This window comes from Sprattus sprattus (genome assembly GCF_963457725.1).
Source record: "Sprattus sprattus genome assembly, chromosome: 13".
NCBI classification, from domain to species: domain Eukaryota; kingdom Metazoa; phylum Chordata; class Actinopteri; order Clupeiformes; family Clupeidae; genus Sprattus; species Sprattus sprattus.
This window is the reverse complement of record NC_137911.1, coordinates 12661299-12684807: the sequence shown is the minus strand read 5'-3', so window position 1 is coordinate 12684807 and position 23509 is coordinate 12661299. Positions and strand designations below refer to the sequence as shown.

Below are 23509 nucleotides of genomic sequence, written 5' to 3'. Positions count from 1 at the left end.
ATCTTTTCAGCCCATCCCTTGCTTCCCCTCTCTCTCCCACACACTCTCTCTCCTCTCATGCACTCTTTCTCTCCCTCACTCTCCCACCTGACTAGCACAAAAAGAGGTAATTACCTCATCCGTGGCTTTCCGCAGTGGCTCACACACACTCTCCCTCTCTTTCCCCCCCCCCAACACACACACACACACACACACACACACACACACACACACACACACACACACACACACAAACACACACACACACACACACACACACACACACACACACACACACACCCATGTCACTGAGCACAGTGAGATTTGGAGTGGTGGCAAAGTCACCGCCCCGCTTTACTGCAGCAGAAAATCATGATGAGGCTGGGGGATCGTGGCAGAGTTTGAATCCATTTACACATGCTTCACGAAAGCCCAACTCCCCCTCCCCACACAGGTAAGGAAAATACAAATATCACTGCAATCTGTGCCAATAATGTAAAGCGATACATATCAATCAAATATCCCACTGCTGCATATCACTAGAATCTGTGCCAAACTATAAAGCGATACATTTCAATCAAATGTCCCATTACTGCATATTCTATGGCACCCTATCCCCTGCAGGGTGGGCTATTTGAGAGAAATAGGGAAATCTCATTTCATATGCAGAGGTTCTTCCATTGTCACATGAACACTTTTTTCCATCAGTGGTATGAAAGAACACTCCAGCAGAGCAGATGAGTCTCCACTGACAGGCAGATAGATACATATATTTGAAAAAGGGAGAACAATGAAAGAGAGAGGGAAAGATAAATAAAGATTGAAAGATTGATTGAAAAAAAGAAGGAAAAGCCGAAAGAGAGAAAAAAGAAGCCGCTTGGCCTACATGTATAACTTCACACACACATTTAAAGAAAAGAAAAAAAAAACTTTCCCAGAGAGAACAGGAGAGGACATCTTCACACACACATTTACAAAAAAAATAAGCTTTCCCAGAGAGAACAGGAGAGGACATCTTCACACACACATTTACAAAAAAAATAAGCTTTCCCAGAAGAGACAGGAGAGGACAACTGAGAGGACAAAGAGTTACAACCATCACACCTCTCACACAACGAATATTACTCATCTCACTCTCACAGAAAGAGTCGTTGACAGAGTGCCTCCTCAGCAGGGAACACTGGCCATATACAACACCAAAGTCTTACATATGGCAGATCTCTTGTCCAGTGGGAAAACAGGGAAAGTTAATATTTAATCACTTTGTGTTTCCCAGGAGGCATCTTGGTATATCTATTGCTTGCTCGACCAATCAGAGGAACACTTGGGCATTATGTCATTACCACTTATACTGTTTATTATAAATTATATTTTGCTACTTTGGTATAGATCAACAGGCTATATTTTATTGTACGGTTTCACAATTAAACCACAATGTGCTTTATTATATTTCATGCAGAGTTAGTATGAGTATGAGTAGGAGAAGTGGATTCTGAGATGTTGACACGTAGCATCAGACAGCCTGAGCTCTTAGTTGCTAATGTTTTGTTGTTGTGGTGTTTTAGCACACAGTGGTTCTCTGCCATGACCCTGGCTACCCATTAGCAGTGTTCACTGCACTAATCGTCTTCGTGCTAGTCACAGGAGCAGTCCGCACTCTGTCTCAGGTTTTACACACTTGTGTTGGACTGAGTTCAATATGACACGAAAGCAACATGCAGCATCACGATAGCCATTGATTTCTGTCCACACGCATAGTAACAGCTAGAGCCCTGTTGAAACCAGCCCTGCAGGAACACTGCTACTGTCGTATACTGGTGTGTGTATTTATAGGTCATAGATCTCAGCGGGTTACACGGTTTTCTGTAAACAGACTGTTCTGTGGTTATTGGTCTCTAGGGTTGATAGTCCCCTTATAAATGTCTTCTTAGCAGAAGAGAGCCACTGCGATATTGTGTACTGTTGGGCGGTTCTTTAGCAAAGATTAAAACACAGACAGACAAATATAAAAACCCTATGGTACAAAATTAGAAGTTAATTTAAAGTTCTCTTACTTTAGCCTAAAGTATCACAAATAGTCTGGCTATCCAGTGGGGGGAACTAGTGGGTCACTGTTGTTGCCAAGCATTACAAACATATGCATGAGCTCCCCCCCCCCACCCCCCCCCCCCCCTCTCTCTCTATAATCCCACAACAGAAGGGTTTAAGTCGTTGTCACCTGACTCCTGACACCTTCTGAACTACTAAGTCAAGCACCAGCCAACATGCTGACGTTCTATAATATTTAAAAAAAAAAACAGAGACAGATAGGGGAAATACTAAAAGGCTTAGTTAGTCTCTATAAAGTGAAACTGTTAGTTTAACACCAAAGATCTTTAGACACAAGCTCCAACCTTTTTTTACGTGTTGTCATAATGGTGATTTTGTTTGAGGGGCCACTGTTTTGCCAGGTTGCCAAACACGAGGGCACTCATGGGGAAAACCGTTTGGCCGTTCGCTGGCAGACACCAGGACAACTACTGTGCCGGCTGCCATAAGTCAGCGGTCAAATCTGGGCCAGTCTCTGGCGAGCCATCTGCCGCACACACCGGTGCTTTGAGAGGCCTGTCAAATGGAGGTCGTATGAAGCTCGCATGAAAGCCATTAGCATTCAAGGTTGTCAGTGAGATGCTCGAGTAATCCTGTACTGGTCACTCAAACTGACACGAGCCGGCTGGATTCACTCTCCTAATTATGAAATACAATGGGTGCAGGGGGGGCACAAAGTGCATCAGGTCCCATGGGGAATAGTGAGAGTGGAATCAGATACCTATTGGCTAACCAACAACCCCCCCCCCCCCCCCCCCCCTCCTTTTTTTCTAAGCCTTGCTATGACTAGCCTGTTTCAGGCGCAAAAGAACGCTCAGCTTGCTGTTCAGGTCCGCCCTGTGTGTTTATACCATATTCGTTTTTCTCATCGAAGATACAGAACTCACAGAGACCCATAGAAGAAAGCTTATCCGATTGCCTCACACTGCATGGTCTCATTAAAGAGGAATTCACATATTTGAATTTTGTTACCAACTGGCGCAACTGAAGACTGTGGAAGCTATTTTGCATAACACAATTCTGCTCCTGTGAAGATGAGTATAACTAAACCAAATATGTGGTGCTTAATATCTTACAAATAGAGTAACATTATCAAAACAGACACACCTCATAACCTCCTATGGCATTATGCCTGAAGCCAATGGCATGCAGTTACGGATCTGATTAGGCGCATAGATAGTGAAAATGAGTAATTAGTGTGACTAGAAAAATTCACTTTCTAGGGCGTTTTATCAACTGCAGCTGGAGTGAATGTAATGAATACACATTTAGACAGAAAGACAAGAGGACCGGCTGCATGTTAGCTTTAATCTATATGGATCTCACATGTATAAATTACACTTTTGTATGCATTGCATCTCAGTGTAGTTTAGTGCGTGTCGTTTCAGGACAAGAGCATACCTACTTCCAGAACCACATAACCACTAGATTGAAGTCAGCTAATTGGGTCATACATTTTTAAGATATGCTATAATGTATTCAATTTTCCTTAAAAATAAGACTAATGGCCATGGCTTTATGGGCACTATAGAGAGTCAGTAGAATAGGCACATCCTGGTCTATGGTTAAAGCCCAGACTGAGCTGTGTTGGAAGTGATCTAATTCCCCACAGAATGAAACTAATGGCCTTGGCATTGACTGAAACATGAGCAAAACGTGTGAATGACACCATCCGACGCTCTTAAAATGTTCTTGGAGCTCAGCTATGCTTATGTGGCTAACAATTCCAAGGTCATGGATTCAATGCACAGGGAAGAAATGCATGACTGTATAAAGATATAAGTACTGTTGCTTGGGATAAAGGTGCTTGGTGAATGTAAAGGTAAAAGTCAGTGTACATGTGAGAGGCCTGCACTGGGCTGCTGCTCACCTCTGAGGGCGGTCTTCAGGTTGACCTTGGCCTGTTTGTGCAGGTCCTCCACACACGGGGGTCTGGTGCCGGGCAGAAAGACGTTCTCCTGCTGGTGCCACGGGGCCGTGTAGTGCACCGTCCACTTGCTCTCATCGTCCAGGCTGGACACGGCTGTGAGGGCACACACACAAACACACACACACAGTCCTGCAGGTTAGGGCAAAGGTCAAGTAACATAGCTGACAAGGGGTTAAAGAGCACCAGTGGAATGGAACACATATAGCCTTAGGCAGACTAAAGTGTTTAACTCAGTGCAGCACTTATGGTAGAACTTGAAGTTCAGTTTTTTTTTTCATATGCAAATCATTTTCTCACACCATGTCAAATACAGTATTTGAGAAAATTCACTTAATGTCAAGTATCTCACCATTAAATGTATAGCTCATAATTCTGTAATGACCCATTTAACATAATGTTGAGGACCTGTCCCTCACTGTTGAATGATTTATAGCATTGCTAACCAAATGTCATCCCAAAGGTCAATGTGTTCAGGAACCTCTCGAAACATTTTTTCAAAAATAAACAACACAAAATAACAACATCCTCTTGTTCTAGGAATGCCTGACTTTTCAACCGCAGTATGTGAATCTGTTTTCATACAGCAAACAGCAAAAGTCCTTTGAGATGTTGCCAGACATGTGAGTTAGACTTGGCTGCGCTTCACGAGGTCTCGAGGGGTGATTGAAACTCCCATGGGAAGGAGAGATTTGGGTAAAAGCAGAAAAAAGAAAAAGAAAAGAAAACGCTCGTCTGCACTCTGTACCCATGGTCTGGCTCTTAATTTGATTAGAGAGCTGTTGGAGGGCAGCCCTTGAATGCCCACGCCACTCTACCGCTGGCAGGCCTGAGCCGAGGCTGATCCCGGATGCCAGTCAATCACCAGCGGGCATCGCCGATTTGTCAATAACTATTGATTGGGCTTACACTCATCATTTCCTGGTCCTTGCTGTAAATCAGGTCAGCAGGGCACTGCAATGACATGGTGACATGGTGACACGAGAGTTTTAAACAACGTTTTTAACGCCTGGACTGAAAATGCTGAATGGAGGCTACACTCCGGTCATCCGATTTAATTAAACATTTAGGCCATACATGTGTATTTAAAATGTTAAAGGCTGAATAACTTACTCCAATCGATATGACTGATGTCTGGACTTCTCTGAAATAGCCTACATGCATAGTCTATATACATTTTCCCCTTCGTTTGACTTTAGAGTGGCAGGGGGAATCACAAAGGAAAGGGCATACTGCAGCACTATAACAGGCAAAGTAGCCTCATTAAACATGCTTCGGCGGGCAACCCTAAAATTAGCCTACGTAGCAGTGAGGATTAGTGTGAATAATGATGGTGTGGGAGGTTTAGCAGGAGCAGGTCATAAACCTGTCATCCAGGCTCTAGCACCTGCCCCCTATACCCCCCTTTCTCTTTCAGGGAACCCACCCAGCGAAGAGCACATCACCAATGGAACAGACCCGACAGAGAGTAGAGGCTAAATCTGGGCCAGATGCCAGAGCCGGGCTGGTTCTGGCCCACATCCGGCACAGACCCGGCAGATGCGTGCCTTATTGGGGGGGAGCAATCTGTTTCATCGTGAGACGCCACCTGGGAGTAAAACTCTGTGATTGCGCCGCGCAGAAATAAATCCCATCCCTGATGGAAAAGTCTGTAATCTGCTTCTCAGGGACGACTCAAGGTGACCTGGAAAAGCGGGTTGGCATGAGGAAGTTGGCATCACAATGGGATAATTATGGAAAGGGAAGGAAGAAAGATGCTCTGAAGATTGGTGTCTGATCCTGGTAGAAAAAAATCAGCTTGAAATCTGCTGAACACGTCCTGATAAATGTTAATCAGTGTAATCAGAAAAAAAAAATGCTGAGAAGAAAGCAGTGATCAAATCTAAACAGAGCATGTCAATCTGCTGATGAAGTGAAATAAAAGGTCATACAGCTCTGGGAGATGCAGAGACTCAGAGAGCTCTCTTCCCACTAACATCGAAGCCCCGAGAGACTCAGAGAGCTCCCCCCCCCCCCAAAAAAAAACAAATTCTGAACAATCGATCCACACCTAGTTAGCCTGTAATCCACATAAAGACAAGGAAACCTAAGAACAAAGCACCGTTCCGGCTCTTGAGAAAAACCCCACAACCTTCTTTCATCACTAAACACAAGGCTGAATCTGAACCTCCTACCATGAAATCGCACAAGAGAGTGGGCCAGCAAGATGCTCCATCCAACACCCCAGAGCACACTTTACCCCCAGCCACTCAGGGATTAACTACCACGGCCAAGTTCTCCAGACTACGGCTCCCCCACTGGGAGGAGAGAGGGGTACACAAAAGGCAAAAGAAGACTGCTGCACAGAGGGATGAGCTATCCCATCCTAACAGAGACATGCAGTCCTATCGTCCAGTCACAACACACGTGCAATCCTATTGTGCAATTCAGGCAAGTTAAATATTCATATGGAGCCCATGACCTTGAGTGATAAGAGATGGGGTGTGTGCCTGTATATTTACAACACACACACATAGACACACACACACATGAAGATCAGGGAGTCAGTCCGAAAGAGACACGCTTACCCTTTTTCTTGAAGTACTTGATGACCGATTTGAGCGTGGTGCCGATGAACACCATTGTTCCAGGTGTGTGTGAGTGTGTGTGAGAGAGAGAAAGAGAGAGAGAGAGAGAGCCGGGCTGCCGGCACACCGACCACAGGAAACAGAGCTGAGTCCCGCGTTTGAGAGTGGAGGAGAGGACGAGAGAGAAGGAGGCAAGGCACTGGCTCTGCCTACAGCGCTCATACACACACACACACACACACACACACACCCTCTTGCACACCACACTCACGCACACACACACACACACAGTCCCAGTGTACTCACAGACCGGCAGAGAAAGACCACTCCTCCCCTCTCTTTCTCTCTCTCTCTTTCACACTCTCTCCCTCACTCCCCACCTCTCTACGTTCCCTTGGGTATCCACTACTACAACCATTTGAGTTCTGCCTCTCTGCCTGTACAGACTACAGTCGTGATGTAGTGCCCCTCCCCTCCCCTCACGAACAAACATATACACACACACACACACACACACACACACACACACACACATACACATGTGAATCTCTCTTTTTTTCTCTCTCTCTCATTCTTTTTCCCTCCCCAGACTTTGGTGCAATATTTCTGAATCGTTTCACCTTCACTCCGTCCTCACTGTCAAGGACACCAGCGGTCCTCTTCACTATGTCTGTCCTTCATAAAAGAGCAACCAGAGCAGCATCTTTGGCAACGAGCCAGCCTCACAAAGATCTCTTACAAAATACAATCAACCCTTCCCTCCTTCCCTCCCTCTCTTTTTTTCTCCTCCTTTTGTCTTACTATTGCTTGTAATAGTGTCCAACAGCTGGGGCTTGTGAGAATGATGCCTGGGACGACTAAGGACTCTCACCTCCAGTCTTGCTGTCATGACGCTTTTGCTGCAGTCCTCAGCAGCATACTGTATGTAGAGACCCCTTGGGCAGGTCTACTGTACCTAATCACAGGGCTATGCTCTCTACAGTCAGACGTTTCCACTCTCCCTGTGGTATTGCTTACTATAGCTTACCGAGTAAAGACTGACCTCCACCATCAGCATTTCTCTTCGTTTGGGTAAGGGGCTTAAACTGTATACAGGTATGGCACGATATAGAGCATACATATATGGGAATATATACGGTATGCATATGAGAGAAGTACACAGGCATATACTACAACACATGCACGCTGACATATGTGTGCCCCCACCCACCCACACACGCACAAACACAGGCATAACTAAATGAAACACTCTCCTTCCCCCTCTTACATACACACACACATAACACATAAAGAATGCTGCCAGGCAGAGATTCCTCTGTAATTTGCAGTCCCGTGTTGCTGACCGTTTTGACCACCATCGGGGGTGGATGCCAGGGCAGCACAAGGCAGCGCGTTTAAGTCGGGTCAGCCCCGACACCGCTCTTAAGAGGCTTGCACACATCACGCCCTATTACTGTGATCAAGCGTCAGAGAAGGTGCTGGAAGTCCTGATCACCTACACACACACACACACACACACACACACACACACACACAAACACACACACACACACACACACACACACACACACACACAAAAAAAACTATCCAACCATGAAAGGAGGCACACAGCTCAACAATCTATTAATTATTTAGGAGCACCACAAATATGTTGAGCACATTATGCCTCAAACCTACAGGCTGGAGTACGTGTGAGATAGACAGGCTGTAAATGTGAGGCTGGAATATGAAAGGGACTGAGAGAAACAGAGATAAAATAAAGTGTGTATGTGTGGGAAAGGGAAAAAAGAAGAGAAGCTTAGAGTAGGGAGACACACCAATAGTATACTAATATCATATTCTGTGCTCATATACTCGTACTCATAACAATTCTCCCACACTATGCACAGATACCACTTCATGGCAGGAGGTGTTGTGTTATTTTTTGCTACCCTATACGTTTTGCCTACAGGAAACAACTGGTAGCATGACTTCATGGCCAAAAAGAACCCCGGCGTAGGCAGTTGTTAAGTACTTGTGTCGTTACTCGGTACCGGCAGGTACCCAAATGTAAGTACTCGTATTCGGTTTGAAAGAAAGAGAGAGAGAGACAGAGAGAGAAAGAGACCGAGAGAGAAAGAGAGAGAGAGAGAGTGTGAGATAGAGTGAGATACTTAAATGGTGTTTCTTTTACACATCATACTGTCTATCAGGTGAAGTGGAGCTGCCACCATAAACCTGATTGCTGGCATAGATCCAGCACCCTTCCCCTTCCACAGTATAGCTTTAGGTGCTGATGACTGCCAAGGTCATCCCATCTGTATTGATTCCCCCTCTGGATCTGGTACTCCCTACTCAGCACAAACTTCAATTTAATAATCTCGTTCAGTGTTAGATTGCCTGACAGGTCCATATGCTATTTTGCTCTTCAAAATTACCTCTCCAGTATTACATGAGGCTAGGGCAATAAAGCCTTTTTATAGAATGCTTCCAGATTGCGTTTATGCAGCTCTTAAAACTGTGTGATTGCTTTAGATCTGGCCCCTTGAACACATTTAGAAGCCTGAAAAGATAATATTGTGGGATGGTGTAGTAAAGTTCTTTCCCCTGAGCCCCCCCAAAACTCCAGTCCTTCCTCCCCCTTGGTGCCCCCAAGTTTATGCCTGACTTGCTCCATTGTGCTCCTGTTCGACTGTGGTCTCTTAGGCTGCGGTCCAGTTAAGACTGGAACTCGCAAACGCCCAAGAGCTACCCCAGGCCCTCCGGAGCCCCTCTCGTCTCTGGACAACACACCAAATAATGAGGCCAACCCCAGGACCCCCCCCCCCCCCCCAACATCAGCCCCTAAATAAGCCCCCCCAGAGAGGCCAAAGCAGCTGGATGTGGCCCCTCTCTACGGAACATTAAGCCAAGAGTAGAGGGGGTTTAGCTTAGCGCAGCGGCCAACACGGATACCTGGGTGACACTCTGTCTGTCTCTCACTGGTGACACTGTCTGTCTCTCACAGACTGAGACTGTCTGTCTCTCACAGGCTGAGACGCTGTCTGTCTCTCAATGGGTGAGACTGTCAGAAACACGATTAGCAATTAGGACTGAGACACAGATGATATTAAGAATGATGTTTTGCCCATCAATTAACCATGGTGGTGACATAAAACGGTTCAAGAAATTTGGACCCAATTTTTAATGGCCATGGCTAGGACTTTTTTCAGGTTCACAAGTGCTCCTACTGCTAAATCCGACATGGACTGGGAGTAACTAGCTTCATACTTCGATATCTTCAGAACGTTTTTAGGAGGGAAAACTGTGTGGGGATTAATACTGTATGTGTCTTTTCAAAGGGAGAGAGTGAGAGCGGAGTAATCCACGGAGAAAGCCCTTGAATGCAGCTAATCAAAGCAAGTTGACAATAGCCTACTCTGTGGAGAGCTGGAATATATTAGATATTGAGACAGACCCCCTTTTGGGGGCCGAGGCTTCTGTAAGACCCCTGGAGTGGCTCACATTAATGATTCCTCTTCTCTCTCTCTTTCCTCTATCTCACTCCTTCCCTGCTGTGATTTGAAGATGTGACGATGAGAAGTGGGAGAGTGGATAAAAATGCATTTTAGAGTTTTAATGAAAAACTGTGCAACCACTGAATAAGGGGAGATTCTGAGTAATTTAGGGATGCTTATTGATCACACCCCATTAAGCTCAACTACAAGATGGTAGAGTCTTAATGGAATATTGTGAGAGTTCTTTGAATAATACATGCTGTATAGGTAGATGTTTGCCTAGATTTCTCTCAGCTGAAGAGAAAGATAACAAGACTCATCATGTGGAGCTTAAACAATCCCTACATGAATTTTTTTTTCTGATATGCATATTGATTGGCTGACCTTATTAGGTGGAACATCACCACTACATCAACGCAGCCAGTGTACATTTCTGTACAGAAAAGACATGCATCAATAATTTAGCTATATAAATTATGTAAAAGCAGAAGCGAAGCCATACATGCTGCACATGTATGAGGCCGAGAGCAAAGCTAACCAGGAGCCTTGCACAGTACGCTACTCAGCACCCCGGGGCTCCCAAGGACACGCTGAGGGGTCAACCACCAGACGACAAGCACCTGTGTTTTCTGCCTCCACCTGGTTGCTCAGTCTTATCAGTCAACCTCCATCCCCCCCGACTCTCACAATAGAGCCATTCTGTCCCAATGTCATCCATCACAGGCAGGTCGGGTCAAAGGCTGATCCCTCTTATCTCTTAGGAGGCTCCCAGTCTGAAACGTGACTGACTCCTTTATGCAGGGGTGCCTTTATCCAGTGCCGAGGCTAGAGTTGAGAGTCCCACTGGACCTCACTGGACCTGAAGATGTAGAGGTTGAATAATGAGACTGTGAAAAGTACCAGCGGGGTAAATCGTTCATCAAACTAATGATGAATATAGAAAAGGGAAGGCGAAAAAGCACCAGAGGTGTAGCTGGGACGCTAATGCTAAAATCTCAAAAGCCTCCAAAAATAAAGAGCATGTGCTCAGGAATGAACGAATGACAAACAACGATATATTGTAGCTGTGCAGAGAAACCAAGAATAAACGTTAGAGTTACTACCATCCTTTTTTGGGACAAGTCCCAACGGTCAAAAACAATTAACGCTGGACAAATATTCAGACAGATGTCTGTGAATATACTGCCTTAAGGTATGTGGGGTGGGAGGGAAGCCTAGTTTACCCTGAGATTTAAAACCTATTCCACTAATGAAGAAACCATGAACGCTTGTAAAAAAGGTAAACAAAACCTCCTCTTTCGGTTGGCTACAAAAGGTCTACACAAAGCTCAGAGGACAATACAGAGGGCCATAAAACAAGAGGGGCCAGACACATTAACGTCCTGCTAGACGCGCCATGGGGTTCTATTTCTCTCCTCGACTACTTTCCGTGACAAAAAAAAGTACTGTCTTCAAAAGCGGTGTGACCTGGCTACATGCTGGCTGTGTAACCATGGGAGCTATATATGAATTTGCTGCTTGAGCAGCACTATAGAACTGCCTGGACACACTGGAACACCCCCCACCGCACCCCCCCTTACTTTCGCAGGTTTGCTAAAGCTCAGCATTTCTGTTTATTCTGGAGGGGGAGAGAAAAGTAAACCTGTGCAGTTTATGCCTGAATGACAAGCATCTGCAAGCCTGGTGTTTTGGAGAAGTCTTGATTAAAGCTTTACTTTGGGATGTTTATGTTTAGTCCTGTTGAATAATACAACAGCCTACGGTAATGAAGTGGGCGGTGAATTTTTCCAGGGAGATGATTCCTTTGAAAAGCCACTCTGCATAAGACAGTCTGCCCCCTGAAGGGATTGCTTGTCTGCAGCGGTCATTTATCATATATGACAAATAGCAGTTTGTACCAACATGATGTCTCAGGAACTTCAAGGAGAGTATTCAAATAGATAAAGGAAACTTAAGGTGGCAGATTGGCTTATAATGCTCTCATGTTGGAATATTAATGTGGAATATGAATAAAATGTATTATAAAAAAAATCAAGTTGATTGAAATCAATGTTTCCTCCTGCTCTTACCTCGATGAGAGAAAGTTAAGATTAAGTACATAAGAGGGATGTTGAACTTGACGGAATGCTGGAGGGAGGAAAGAGAGAGAGAAAAGAGGGAGATGAGAAAATGAGAGGGATGGAGAGGAAGAGAAGCGGAGGGATGGAGAGAGTAGCTGGGGACTGAGAAAGGGATGTAGAGAGTAGCTGGGGGACAGAGAGAGGGATGGAGTGCTTCTGGGGGCCAGAAGAGAGGGATGGAGAAAGTAGCTCGGGGACAGAGAGAAGGATGGAGAAAGTAGGTGGGGGACAGAGAGAGGGATGGAGAGAGTAGCTGGGGGACAGAGAGAGGAAGATATGGGGCTTGTGAAGGCTCTGAGGAGGAGAGCTGCTGCTGCTGGAAGGTCAGTCTCACCTTAAGCACTGCGGTGCTCTGTGGTCAGCCAGAGGAGCAGGGGCTGGGGCTCATGGGACAGCACACAAAGCACCACCATCAGCACACACAAACACACACACACACTGACACACACACACACACACACACACACACACACACACACACACACACAATGGTACTTGAAGAGGCAATCGTGTGAAACTAACTGTGTAAACAATTGCTGCCCCTTCAGCCAGCCAAAAACCCTACCTATTTTCGCCTGTTGAACAGATTAACTGAAAGCATGTCCAGTTATTTGATATGATTAAATAAATATATAAATGATGGTCATAATGTGAATGCCAATGCAAATCTCTACCTCTGAGCCAGGGTATTCTTCTTTGGAGCCAAGATTCTCCTTTAGAGTCACCATCTGCTTGTGCCCCAGGGGCTTATTTAGAGCACGGGTGTCTACGTAGTGTCCTGCGTTATGACTGTAAGTGTTGTGTTTTAGAAACACCTCCAATTTCAGACACTTTTTGTTTGTTGTCTGTTTACTCCTCAGGGCTGGCCAAGGGTGGGACATACAGTAGCATCTGTGACTAATTCCTTTTTCAAAAACTCCCAACTCAAAAAGTGCTGCATTAATAAAAAACGAAATCAAAATTGCAGTTACATCAAGTATGTTCTGGGGAGCACACAGACCACAACACGCCCACCCCCAACACACACACACACACACACACACACTTCAGAGACCCTTCCCATTTTGGAGAAACCAGTAAAAATCTCCCCACTCACACACACACACACGCACACACACACACACACACAAACACACGTGGGACCCAGCCTGGAGACATTCTCCATGAATAATGAAGAAGGCCAGGCAGCCTGTCAGACATGGGGCCCTATAGTATGTGGGTTATTGATCTGCCAAAATGTCTGCCAACCCCCCAGCCGCCTCTACCCGCCACCCTGCCGCGCCATCACCATCAGCACCACCGTCACCATCAGAAGTGTGCCAGTATGTGTGTCAGAGAACTGGGTCAGGGCCAACAGCGCAGCAACAACCAGCGGGGCTCAGTGACCTGATGGAGGGACGGAGGGATGACAGAGAGTAGGGCTGAGGGTGAAGGGAGGAGTGGTGGAGGCGGGTCACCTGGTCTCTCTCTACATTCTATACATTTGTCATATATGAGTACATGTGTTTTCCTTTAGTTTACAATGGATCAGTGGAGGCTATGGAAATGACCTGTGAAGGTTTTTGATCTTGTAAAAGTGTCATCTGAGATTTTATACACAGTGACAAACAAGCATGCTAATCAGTTAATTAATGATCCGTTGAACAGCATATTTCTTCGACGGTCAACGGCAACGGTCAGAGCAAACATGGTGAGTTCCAGACATTCAGCACAGATAAACATCACTGTGATGTCTGTAACATGACCATCTCGCTCTGATGAGGGACTGAAGGACATCTGCTTTCCCTAAGGAGTTGCCAGAATTAGATGTTAAACTTGAAAGGAACGTGCACAAGATGTCTGTGCGTGCACCCCATCCAAGACCCCACTGACCACCATTTCGTACATTTGATGCTCTATCTAATCCAGTTTTTTTCCCCCATCAGTGCTGACACTGTCAAAGCTCGAGGCTCATAAGAAGTTGAACTCTTCAGCACTTGTTGTCTGTGAGTCCTCCTGGAGAGGCCTCCTCGATGTTTTTCGCTAATTAAACTCTGCGGTTGGTTAATGAATTTCACGTTTGGTTTCTCGCCCTACAGTGAGTACATGAGCAGAACACAATCTGACCCATTTCCTTTCGGTGGCTAACTGCTCATTGGACGGCTCGTCGCTAACAAGAGCTTGGCAACAGGAGAGACACTCGGGTAGCAGCCAATCAAGTCTGTGGCTCATGAGTGTTAGATTATGTTGTGCAGAGCCCCAACACTCAATTGCATTGCCTAATGTAATCAGAAAGGGGTTCGGCTGTGTTTGTGTGTGTGTGTGTGTGTGTGTGTGTGTGAGTGTGTGTGTGTGTCCTTGTTGACTTCTAACACAGCAATCAGCATTTGGGAGATGGGACGGCACTAACAGAAACTATAGTGATGGCACAGACAATGCGCTAGCCCTAAAAATAGCCTAAGTCACACGCCATGTGTGAGATTGCCACAGTCTGGAAGAGTTGAACTGCTTCTATTGTAACTTCTAATGGACTTCTAATGTAATCCGTCGAATGTAAACGGGTCCATTGGGTCGACAGCACAAATAAAATAGAAGGTTGCTGTGTTTTCTTTGCATCATTTGTCAGCCCAGAACTCGCATAAACCTGCGGCTACACCGAACTGCATTATAAACAATAAGGAACAAATCAGCATTGGTATCCTATTGCAGATCTTTAACTCAGTGGAACAATAGACACAGGACACCAAAGACCCACATTTGGAAACAATCAAGCCTTTGTCTAAAGCAGGTGGATGCTCTCCCCAGCGGGGTAACCAGATAGCCTCTGGAGTCTCCAGCTGATATTGTGCATCTGTGCCATATGACATTAGCTGTCAATGTGGCATAGTACAGCATATCAAAATCAGGGTGTAGTTGCTTCACTTATGTTGCCATATGTATTGTTGGTGTTTGACTGTGGACGGAGTAGAACGCCTCGAGATGAAGTGATTATTTGCATATGTTACACCACTGCTGCCATCCTGTGGCCTAAACTCTAAATAGCGTAATGCTTCTGCATTTCCACCCTTGAGATCAACCTGAATAACATCACTTGAGTTTTTTTATATCACAACAAAAGAGACTAAATCTTCACTCTTCAGCGGTTTCGTAAGTGTGTTCTTCTGCTGAGGTGAAAATGGTGGGTTATGTTTGGACTGAATAGAGCAGCGGTCTCTGAGGCTTGACAGAGAGCAGGAGAGACGCTGTGACTGACACACTGAACAGCTGCTAGGGACTCAAAGCCTATTTAGAAGTAATTAAACTAATTAAGTGAGAATTAGCACTGTTTGCCCCTCCATGCACACCGTATGGACCTCTGGCCACCTGGAAATCAAGCAGGACCTGGACAGGCAGTTATTCTACGCTTATGGGATGTAGAGGAAATCATATTTGACAAGACTATTGTGGCAATATTATGCTAATTACTGGCTTGGGTTAAGTGGGCTAAGAGGTAGATAAAAGTCTGTACTCCTGAAAATAATTAACTTTGTCTTAATGGCTTAAGACATGACAGAAATGAAAGGTCTGTAACAACACTGAAACAGAATACATGATGATTTCATATCTAATTAGTGATGCTATTAATAGGTAATACGTAAATTCTCAATGAAAATAGGGCAACCTTTTTTCAAAATCCACCATAAACAATGAATAGTTCTAAAAATCCACTACTCCATCAAGGTAAACATGAAGTGTGTCCTAAAAACGTTCCAGGCAGAGGCCTGAATTGCTGTGTGCTGCACTTGATTGCACATGCCCACAGTGATAATCTGGCCTGAAGAGTTTGTGTGGGAATGTGTTGTGGAGCAGGAGGGGGGGGGGGGATAGACATCTGCTAGTGGGTCTGACGTTGAGTGGAGCAGCTTGCTGCAAGACACCTGAGAGGATTGACAACCGGCAGACACCAGCAGCCCTCTGGGGGGTTTACCCTGGATACGGGGCTTAGTCTACATTACACAATCCCCACCTATACACACGCGCACACACACACACACACACACACACACACACACACACACACACACACACACACACACACACACACACACACACACACACACACACACACACACACACACACACACACACACAAGAGCACACTACTGGCTCTAAACTCTCTCTTGAAGCCTAATGCTAACAAATCTCTGAATAGGGCAGTTGTAAGCAAACACGGTCAGGTAGCAGTGACAACAAACCAGCCACAATACAGAGCAGTCTCGCTAATCACATGTCAAAAACATAGTGGTGGAAAACTGAAGTGTGTTGGGTTCATGTACATCTACAAGCAAGCCACAGCCTGCCCTCACAGTACGTGAGCACTTCCAAAGACCCGGCTTACTCTCTGGCAGTAAACAAGGAGAGGTGAAAAAAGGAACTTGTCTGAAGCTCTAAACCACAGTCGAAGCCCACCAAAAGAGTCTTATAGCCACAGGGCCTTGCCCTTAATGTCTTTTGATATGAATTGCCATGCTGACAAATGGAGAGAAAGCATCGGTTTCAGCACCTATTAATGTAGTCACGAGCAGCCCCGGCAGCGGAGCGTACACTGCACGCGCTCAAAGGAAACCTGACCTTACATCAACTACTTTCACAAGACTTCCAGTTTTGGCCTACAAGCTCAGGCTTAAAGTAAAAAGCAATTTTGAATTCTGGTGGAAAGAATACTATGTTTCAAGGGGGATAATAAAGGAAAAGAAAAGAGCTCTACCTCTACTCCACTCTTGGCGAACGTGAGTGGGAGTGGGATTTTGGGGCCGTCTTGGCTGCAGAAGTGGGGTCCCCTTGCTGGGACGTGGCCCAGCGAGGGTCCGGGGGGCCCAGAGGGCATCTTGCTGCTGGTAGATCTTGGAGCTGAGGAGGCGCCGGCGCAGGCTGCCCTCTGTCTTGGGCTGGAGCCGGCGGGTGTACAAGGGCAACAGCTCGTCCTCATCCTCGTAGTACTTGCGGTTCCAGCACTTGGTGGACGGCTCGGTTGAGAGGCAGTCCACGTAGGCGATCATGGTGACAACCGTGGATGAGGAGCACCACCTCACCTACGTCAGTCCTTCTTCACAGGCCCCCACCTCTAGTTTGACCTCCACTGACCCCAGTGTCGATCTCAAAGAAAGGCTAGCAATGACCTAAAAAACTTGCTGTAAATGACCACACATACACACGCCCCAGAACACAGGGGGCAAGTTCCTTGCAGGAGTGAAAGTCCAATTCATGCAGAAATATTCTGTGTTCTAGAAAACTAAGTCTTAACTATTTACCAACATTATCCTTCCCCTTGCGAAAGGGAATCTGCCAGAACAGAATAGAAGCAGCTGGGCCCACTGCAAGTCCAGGCAGGGTGCTCCAAAGACTGGACAGGAGAGGCTCCTTCCGTTTGGTCTCCTCGAAGACGGATAAGCTCTTAACCCCAGATTATCCTGTGGTATACCAGCCATGGTGTAAAAGGGCCATTCCCTGCTCAGCAGGGACAGGTGATAGCTGCTTTACTTTAGCCAGGCTGTCAGGCTATTTTCCATTCAGAATACAGAGGAGGCTTCACTGGTGGCCACGAAAGCAACAGGTCATGACTTAGTGTGACATAAAAGCCCCACATATTTCATTGCTGTAAAACAGACACTCATCCTTGAAAAGTTATGCAGCAACCAATATTCAAAGTGAGAAAAGCAAAGCAAGTCAAAACATGTCAACAAACCAAATATAAGATTTTATGGAGAACAACACTCTAACATAATTTGTGACTGCCGGTGGAAAATAGTGTCACTAAATGTCCTGATAATGGATGAGAAGCACTTGCTCAGACGGGCAATTAGCCCAGAAGAACAGAAACAATCAACAGCTCCACCTACTGGTATTTACAAACATAACTACTAAGCCTGCACAGAAAAGATCACTCATTTTGTGTTTGTTGTGCAAAGACCCTTCACCACAAAGGGACATTCAGTCCACGTGTTGTGACAAATCTCAGCTAATGACTGCTTTGAGTCTTGTGACAAGAGAAGCCCTCTAAATACAGTAGTTGAATACTGTAGTCCCGTCACTGTTTGTCAAATTGTGCTGCATTGTGTATGTGTCATCACTGCAAAGACTAAGAGGTACCTTAAGAACAACAAGAAAACAAGTGATTGCTTGAAGGGTGTGGGACATCCATTCTGGATGCAAACACACGCACAACACAAAAAGGGGATGTTAGGTAATATACCATACAAACCACAGTACTTTTATCTGCACCCAAAAGAGGCTATGCGAGTAATGAAAAAAAACTCTTTGAGGATCTCCTCTGACCGTGTCCGCCTAAAAGAGATGAGACCAACTGCCGATTATCACGAGCAGGAACTAGGATGACGGATCTTCCGAAGACCTGTATTTAACTTTATCGAAGCAGAACTAAGACCTAGATTAAACCAACAAGCATCTGATTAGGTCTCATTAAATAAATGCTCCGCAATAAAAAGGAAAACCTGACCTCATCTTTTTGGCAGGCAGTTGGAGCAGCCAAGGAGCCACGGAAGGAAGAAGAACCGCTCCCTCTAGACCCACACCCCCCTCCCAACTACCCTACACCCACCCACTTAGCCAGCCAGCCCAGAAACTTGAGAGCAGGGTGGGGGGAGATGTTAACCTCTCGCTCTGCCAAAACCTTAAAACCACACAGGATCGCCCCTCTCCAAAACAGAGCTTAGCGAGAAAGCTATCGTATCCGGCTCCAAACGCTGCCAGAATGGGATCCTGGGCCTCTGTTTGCACGGTGTGTGGTGGGCTTTGGGCTCAATGCTAAGTCTGTTCGTTTTTTCTCAGTCTTTTTGCCTATCTGACAGACCGACACACATTAATATTTGAGCTCCTTCTGAGATGAGGGTTTTTTATCTGAGTTCAAAAATAAAAGTCTTGGTGAAGCTCGGAAGTTTGGCGCGGTTCCTCACCCCTTTCCCTTTGCTCCCACTCAGTTCCTCTCCAACACTGTGAGCGAGAGGCTTGCCTTCAGCCCCTTTGTTCTCGACCAGTAAAACCTTAATATAGGTGAGCCGGCTATTGCTGTGGCTGTTGGTTCACTGGCCTGTGCAACCATCTGGATTTACTTACACTGTGATGGTCTTTCCAGCATACTGTATATCTCTGCGAGTGAAATCACTTCATCCCAAAAGGCCTCACATATTTTTCTCCCCAGCTGACACAAACCTGTTGACAGCAGGTCTCTGGGAGTCTATCACATGACAGCCTACACTGATGGGGATTTTGTCAGACACCCAAAGGTCACTGAATTTAATTTCTTTAAGGAAAGAAGCAGCCAAGGGGTGTTTTGAGAATTGACGGTTACAGAGATAAGTTCTATAATAGAGGCTTAAGGTTTTCACAGCATTCTCGATTGGGGAGTGCAAGATTATAGCTTGACTTGAGAGCCACGTTGGCCTTTGCAAATGACACATGGGAAAGCCAAGAACTGTTAAATATGACTCAAGTTCTGGAGACAAAATGTACTCTTCCTGACATGCAAAAACAAATGTAATGATCTTGTTGTGCTTGTTGTTGGCCGTCCATGAATTTTGACAACTAAGATACACTCATATATGAAGGGGAGAACTCCTATGTCTATGGTTCCTAATGACGGGCTCTCTGTAATCCTCCAAGAAAACCCAGACAACACCTGGTGATCAGACGAAGCAACACTATGAGCTCAAGTCGCCATAGAGAATAAGCTCAGTCTCTTTGGCAGCCTCCAGATGTGTTAAGCCTCTTCCCTGAGATCACACAAACCACTGCTCCTCAATGGAGATTATCTGCCCCCGTGAGGAGACAGTCTCCGCCAGGCACACAACGCAGCCCCTCGGCCCCTACTCGTTTCCTCTGTGCTAAGCCGAGCGCACCGGACCAGGCCAGCCACCCACCGCAAGACTGGGAGGACAGAACAATGGTTGCCATGGTGTCACTGGTTCCCCAATTCTGATTGGATCACCTGCTATTCCAGACAGTTTTTTTATCCTTTTGGTTGGACCACACCCCCTCCCTTTTCTCCTTTTCCCCCACTATTGGGGTTAATTTGGGGGGAAACTGCAGCAATTACTTTCTCACAGCGCCAGTTGAAGCTCGTGTTTACAGGAAAACCGCGCTTCACTTTACTGAGCGGGTGGAAAAACATCTCATGCCACTAAAGGGCCATGGGGCCTGTGGTGTCAGCATGTGACAATACACTTGAGAATGGTGGACGCAGAGTGGCAGGAAGTTCATCTCATCCGTTTCCATGAGAATCCTTCCTCTGTTTCCCTGACAAAACACTAGGTTGGAAAGGTGTCCCACTCAGGTCTTTGGTCATATGCTTATGTTTGACAAGGAAGTTTGGAATTGATGGATGTTTGGAGGTGAAATGCAATAATGGAAATTATTTTCCTGAACCTATCCAATCTGATTGTATGTATAAATAAATACAAAATACTTTTAAAAAGATTACGTGAAACACAAAATTATAGGCGCAAAGTAATTTTACTTTAAAGTGACTTTTCAACAGTCTGCTATCTAATGATATTTCATTTCTGTTTTAGTTTTCACATATGGAGTGAGCCCTGGTGTGACTGTGGCTCTCCAGCTGTGCTCCTAACCGCCCTGTGGCTTGTGGGATGGAGAGAGAGATGTGCTGTATTTCTTAGTCACAACAGCTGGACAGCACTCACTGCCTTAGGTTTCGTGTTCTGTGGAAAGTAACAAAAATGGCTTTAAAACGGGCACACACAAACACACACAGACACCGACGTGCACACACACAAACGCACCAACTCATTAACACACACATACACGTTCACACTCACATGCACACACACACACACACACACACTTGCTAGCAGCAAAACCATAATGCCTTTTACTGGATAATAGCTATAATTACTGCCATCTTAATTTCACTCATAAGTACCATTACATAAACTTTCCAAAATGTTCCAGCCCAGCGGAAAACAACAACAAAATCACTCTTCCCTGACACGACAACTGCAGAATTTCAGGATCTAAACTTTGACCATTGTGCATTCAATTGTTAAATAATCCAAAACATTTTTGGTATTCTGAAGTCTTATTTTGTTGACATAATAATGTGATTGTGTATGTCGGGCATGAAGGACGGTTAGTTCTGCGTCAGCTTGTTTGTCAGCGCAGGCTTGGGCGAACAAAGTCGTGTCATTAAAATTACTGTGACACATTGTGTCGGGTCCAGGATGATTGGAATGCCTTTGAAAAAATGGTGGGTAAATATAGACAGAGAGGGGGCTTTGCCTCGCTTGTGGGTTTTTCACATTTGCTACATGTACGCATAGAAAGCCAGGCTTCTCTGGCTTTGAACCCCCCACTCCCCATTCCCAAGTCCAAACTCTTTTGACTCTGGAGCCAGTGGTCTGGGGTTGAGATTACCCTGATGGAGATGCCTTTGAGGCGGGCGTCTCCTCCGTCTGCTCCGGCTCCCCCCGGAAAACCAAACACCAAAGGCAGTCGCACCCCTGCACCCCCAGTCATACACCCCAACCCCCCCCCCCCCCCCCCCCCCCCCTCCTGGTCGCCCTCCCCAGTCACGGAGATGTGAAACAAATGCCTCTCCCCTGTACTGCTGACTCACCACATCTCATGAAAGGTGCCTCTATTCATCGGCTGTGGGCTGCTCACGTCACATCGTTGCCACTTTTAAATGGTAAGTGTGGTTAAAAAAGGGGATTTCTGCAGACTCCTTTTAGAGTAACACGAGTATTTTTCTTTTTCTTTCTTTCTTTCTTTCTTTTCCTTTTTTTAAAATGGATTCTTGACGTGAATGAATCTTGCTCCTGCTGACCCAGATTTAAGGCCTCCCCTCCCCTTTGCAAGCAAGGAGAGAGACACACATATGGGGAGGTGGTCCCGACGAGCTGTAAAGTCAACATTTACTCCGAAGCTAAACATTCACATCGAATACAGTCCCGGAGCACAAAACATAAAGGTCGCTTGATATGGCTACGCTCGTTATGTAGCTTTTGTGCTGACGCTACCAGGTTGACTGGTCTGGATGTTTGATATGGTTCTCATCCAGCCACCCCTGCAATCAGAGTGGCCTATCTACTGTATCAGTGCCATCAAATATGCATGGCTCATGTTGCATACTAGGAACCTGAATCAGCGCTGGCATCATGATTTCATCTGTTGCTTTCAGTTGACAACTATGCTCAGTTTTGAAAGGCAAAGTGTGTTTTTTCTCCTTTCGTTAAGTTCTGGAATTTATGATCCATTACTCCGTGATCTAAATTCCAGAATGCCAGGGATACCCTACAAAGGGCCGGGCACAAGCATGACAGCTGGTTGGACCTCTATTGTGTGTGTGTGTGTGTGTGTGTGTGTGTGTGTGTGTTTGTGTGTATGAGAGAGAGATATGTACTTCAAAAGCAAGATGTGATGCTGACACCTCATTTAGGTCAGCATGTAACAGTTGAGACTAGAAGTGATGCCAAAAGCAGTCAGTCCAAGGGCATGTACCCATAATCCCTTTACTTGTTAGTCAGTCAGCATGAAACTGATTCACTGGAAGGGCATGAGCAATATCTGAAGATGGGATATTTTGAGGAATCTACTAGCAGTAGGGCAGTAAAAGTGGACAATTGCTGGGGAAAAATAGATTCTTTGTTGAGCACAAATGTTTAAAAATGTCTAAAGTCTAATATGTAATGGTAAATCCATATCCAAAAACCATCCAATTATACACTGCGCAATATCACAGGGTCGCTTCCAAACACATTCCATACCTCGTCTCCCTGGCTTTTCTGGGTCACCCATGGCTTAATACATTAAAAGAAATTTTCTCCCACACAGAAGATAGCTTTCAACTGCTTTAAACCAAATTAACCCTAACAGGATTCCACAGTCGGGCGCCCGCGCCAGACCCCATGTGAGTGTGGAGAAAGGACAAGGACAGGCTCTCCTCTGATACCCCCCTCTGCTCGTGAGGGAAGGTGTTGGCCAGATGTGCGCCTTTCTGATCCTTAATGGCTCGTTAGGCCAATTGTCAATCATGTGACCAGAGTCTTTATTGAAGTAAAATTTCACTAAAAGCCATTTCTTCGACATCAACTCTCAAATCTTAACTTGAGGAGATGGTATCTATCCTAATTCCACTTTGAAATTAAAACAAATACAATACATAAATGAGAGAGCAACTCTCTCTCTTTTCTTGGGAAAAATATGGTTAAAGTTAAAGTCGAGGGAAGATACCAGTAGGGCTACTACTTGCTAATTGTTTAAAGCTGGCATAACACAAATACTGACACTGATATTGGGTATAGGTTGTTTGCCTTGTGGATGGGGAGTGACGCCTGTGCGGTTTCAACCACCAACTGCTAG

The 23509-nt window shown here is 45.6% G+C and overlaps 1 protein-coding gene across 1 annotated transcript in view; it reads right to left on the bottom strand.

The window, feature by feature from the left end:
• nhsl1a (NHS-like 1a) overlaps positions 1–17175 on the bottom strand; it is a gene marked incomplete at its 5' end in the record, with an annotated part of 33495 nt that extends 16320 nt beyond the window's left edge. The window contains 2 exons of the mRNA XM_080850170.1: positions 3938–4090; positions 16884–17175. Of these exons, the coding sequence (XP_080706296.1) occupies positions 3938–4090; positions 16884–17175 (445 nt within the window). The remainder of the gene's footprint in view (positions 1–3937; positions 4091–16883) is intronic.
• Between the last annotated feature and the right edge of the window lie 6334 nt (positions 17176–23509).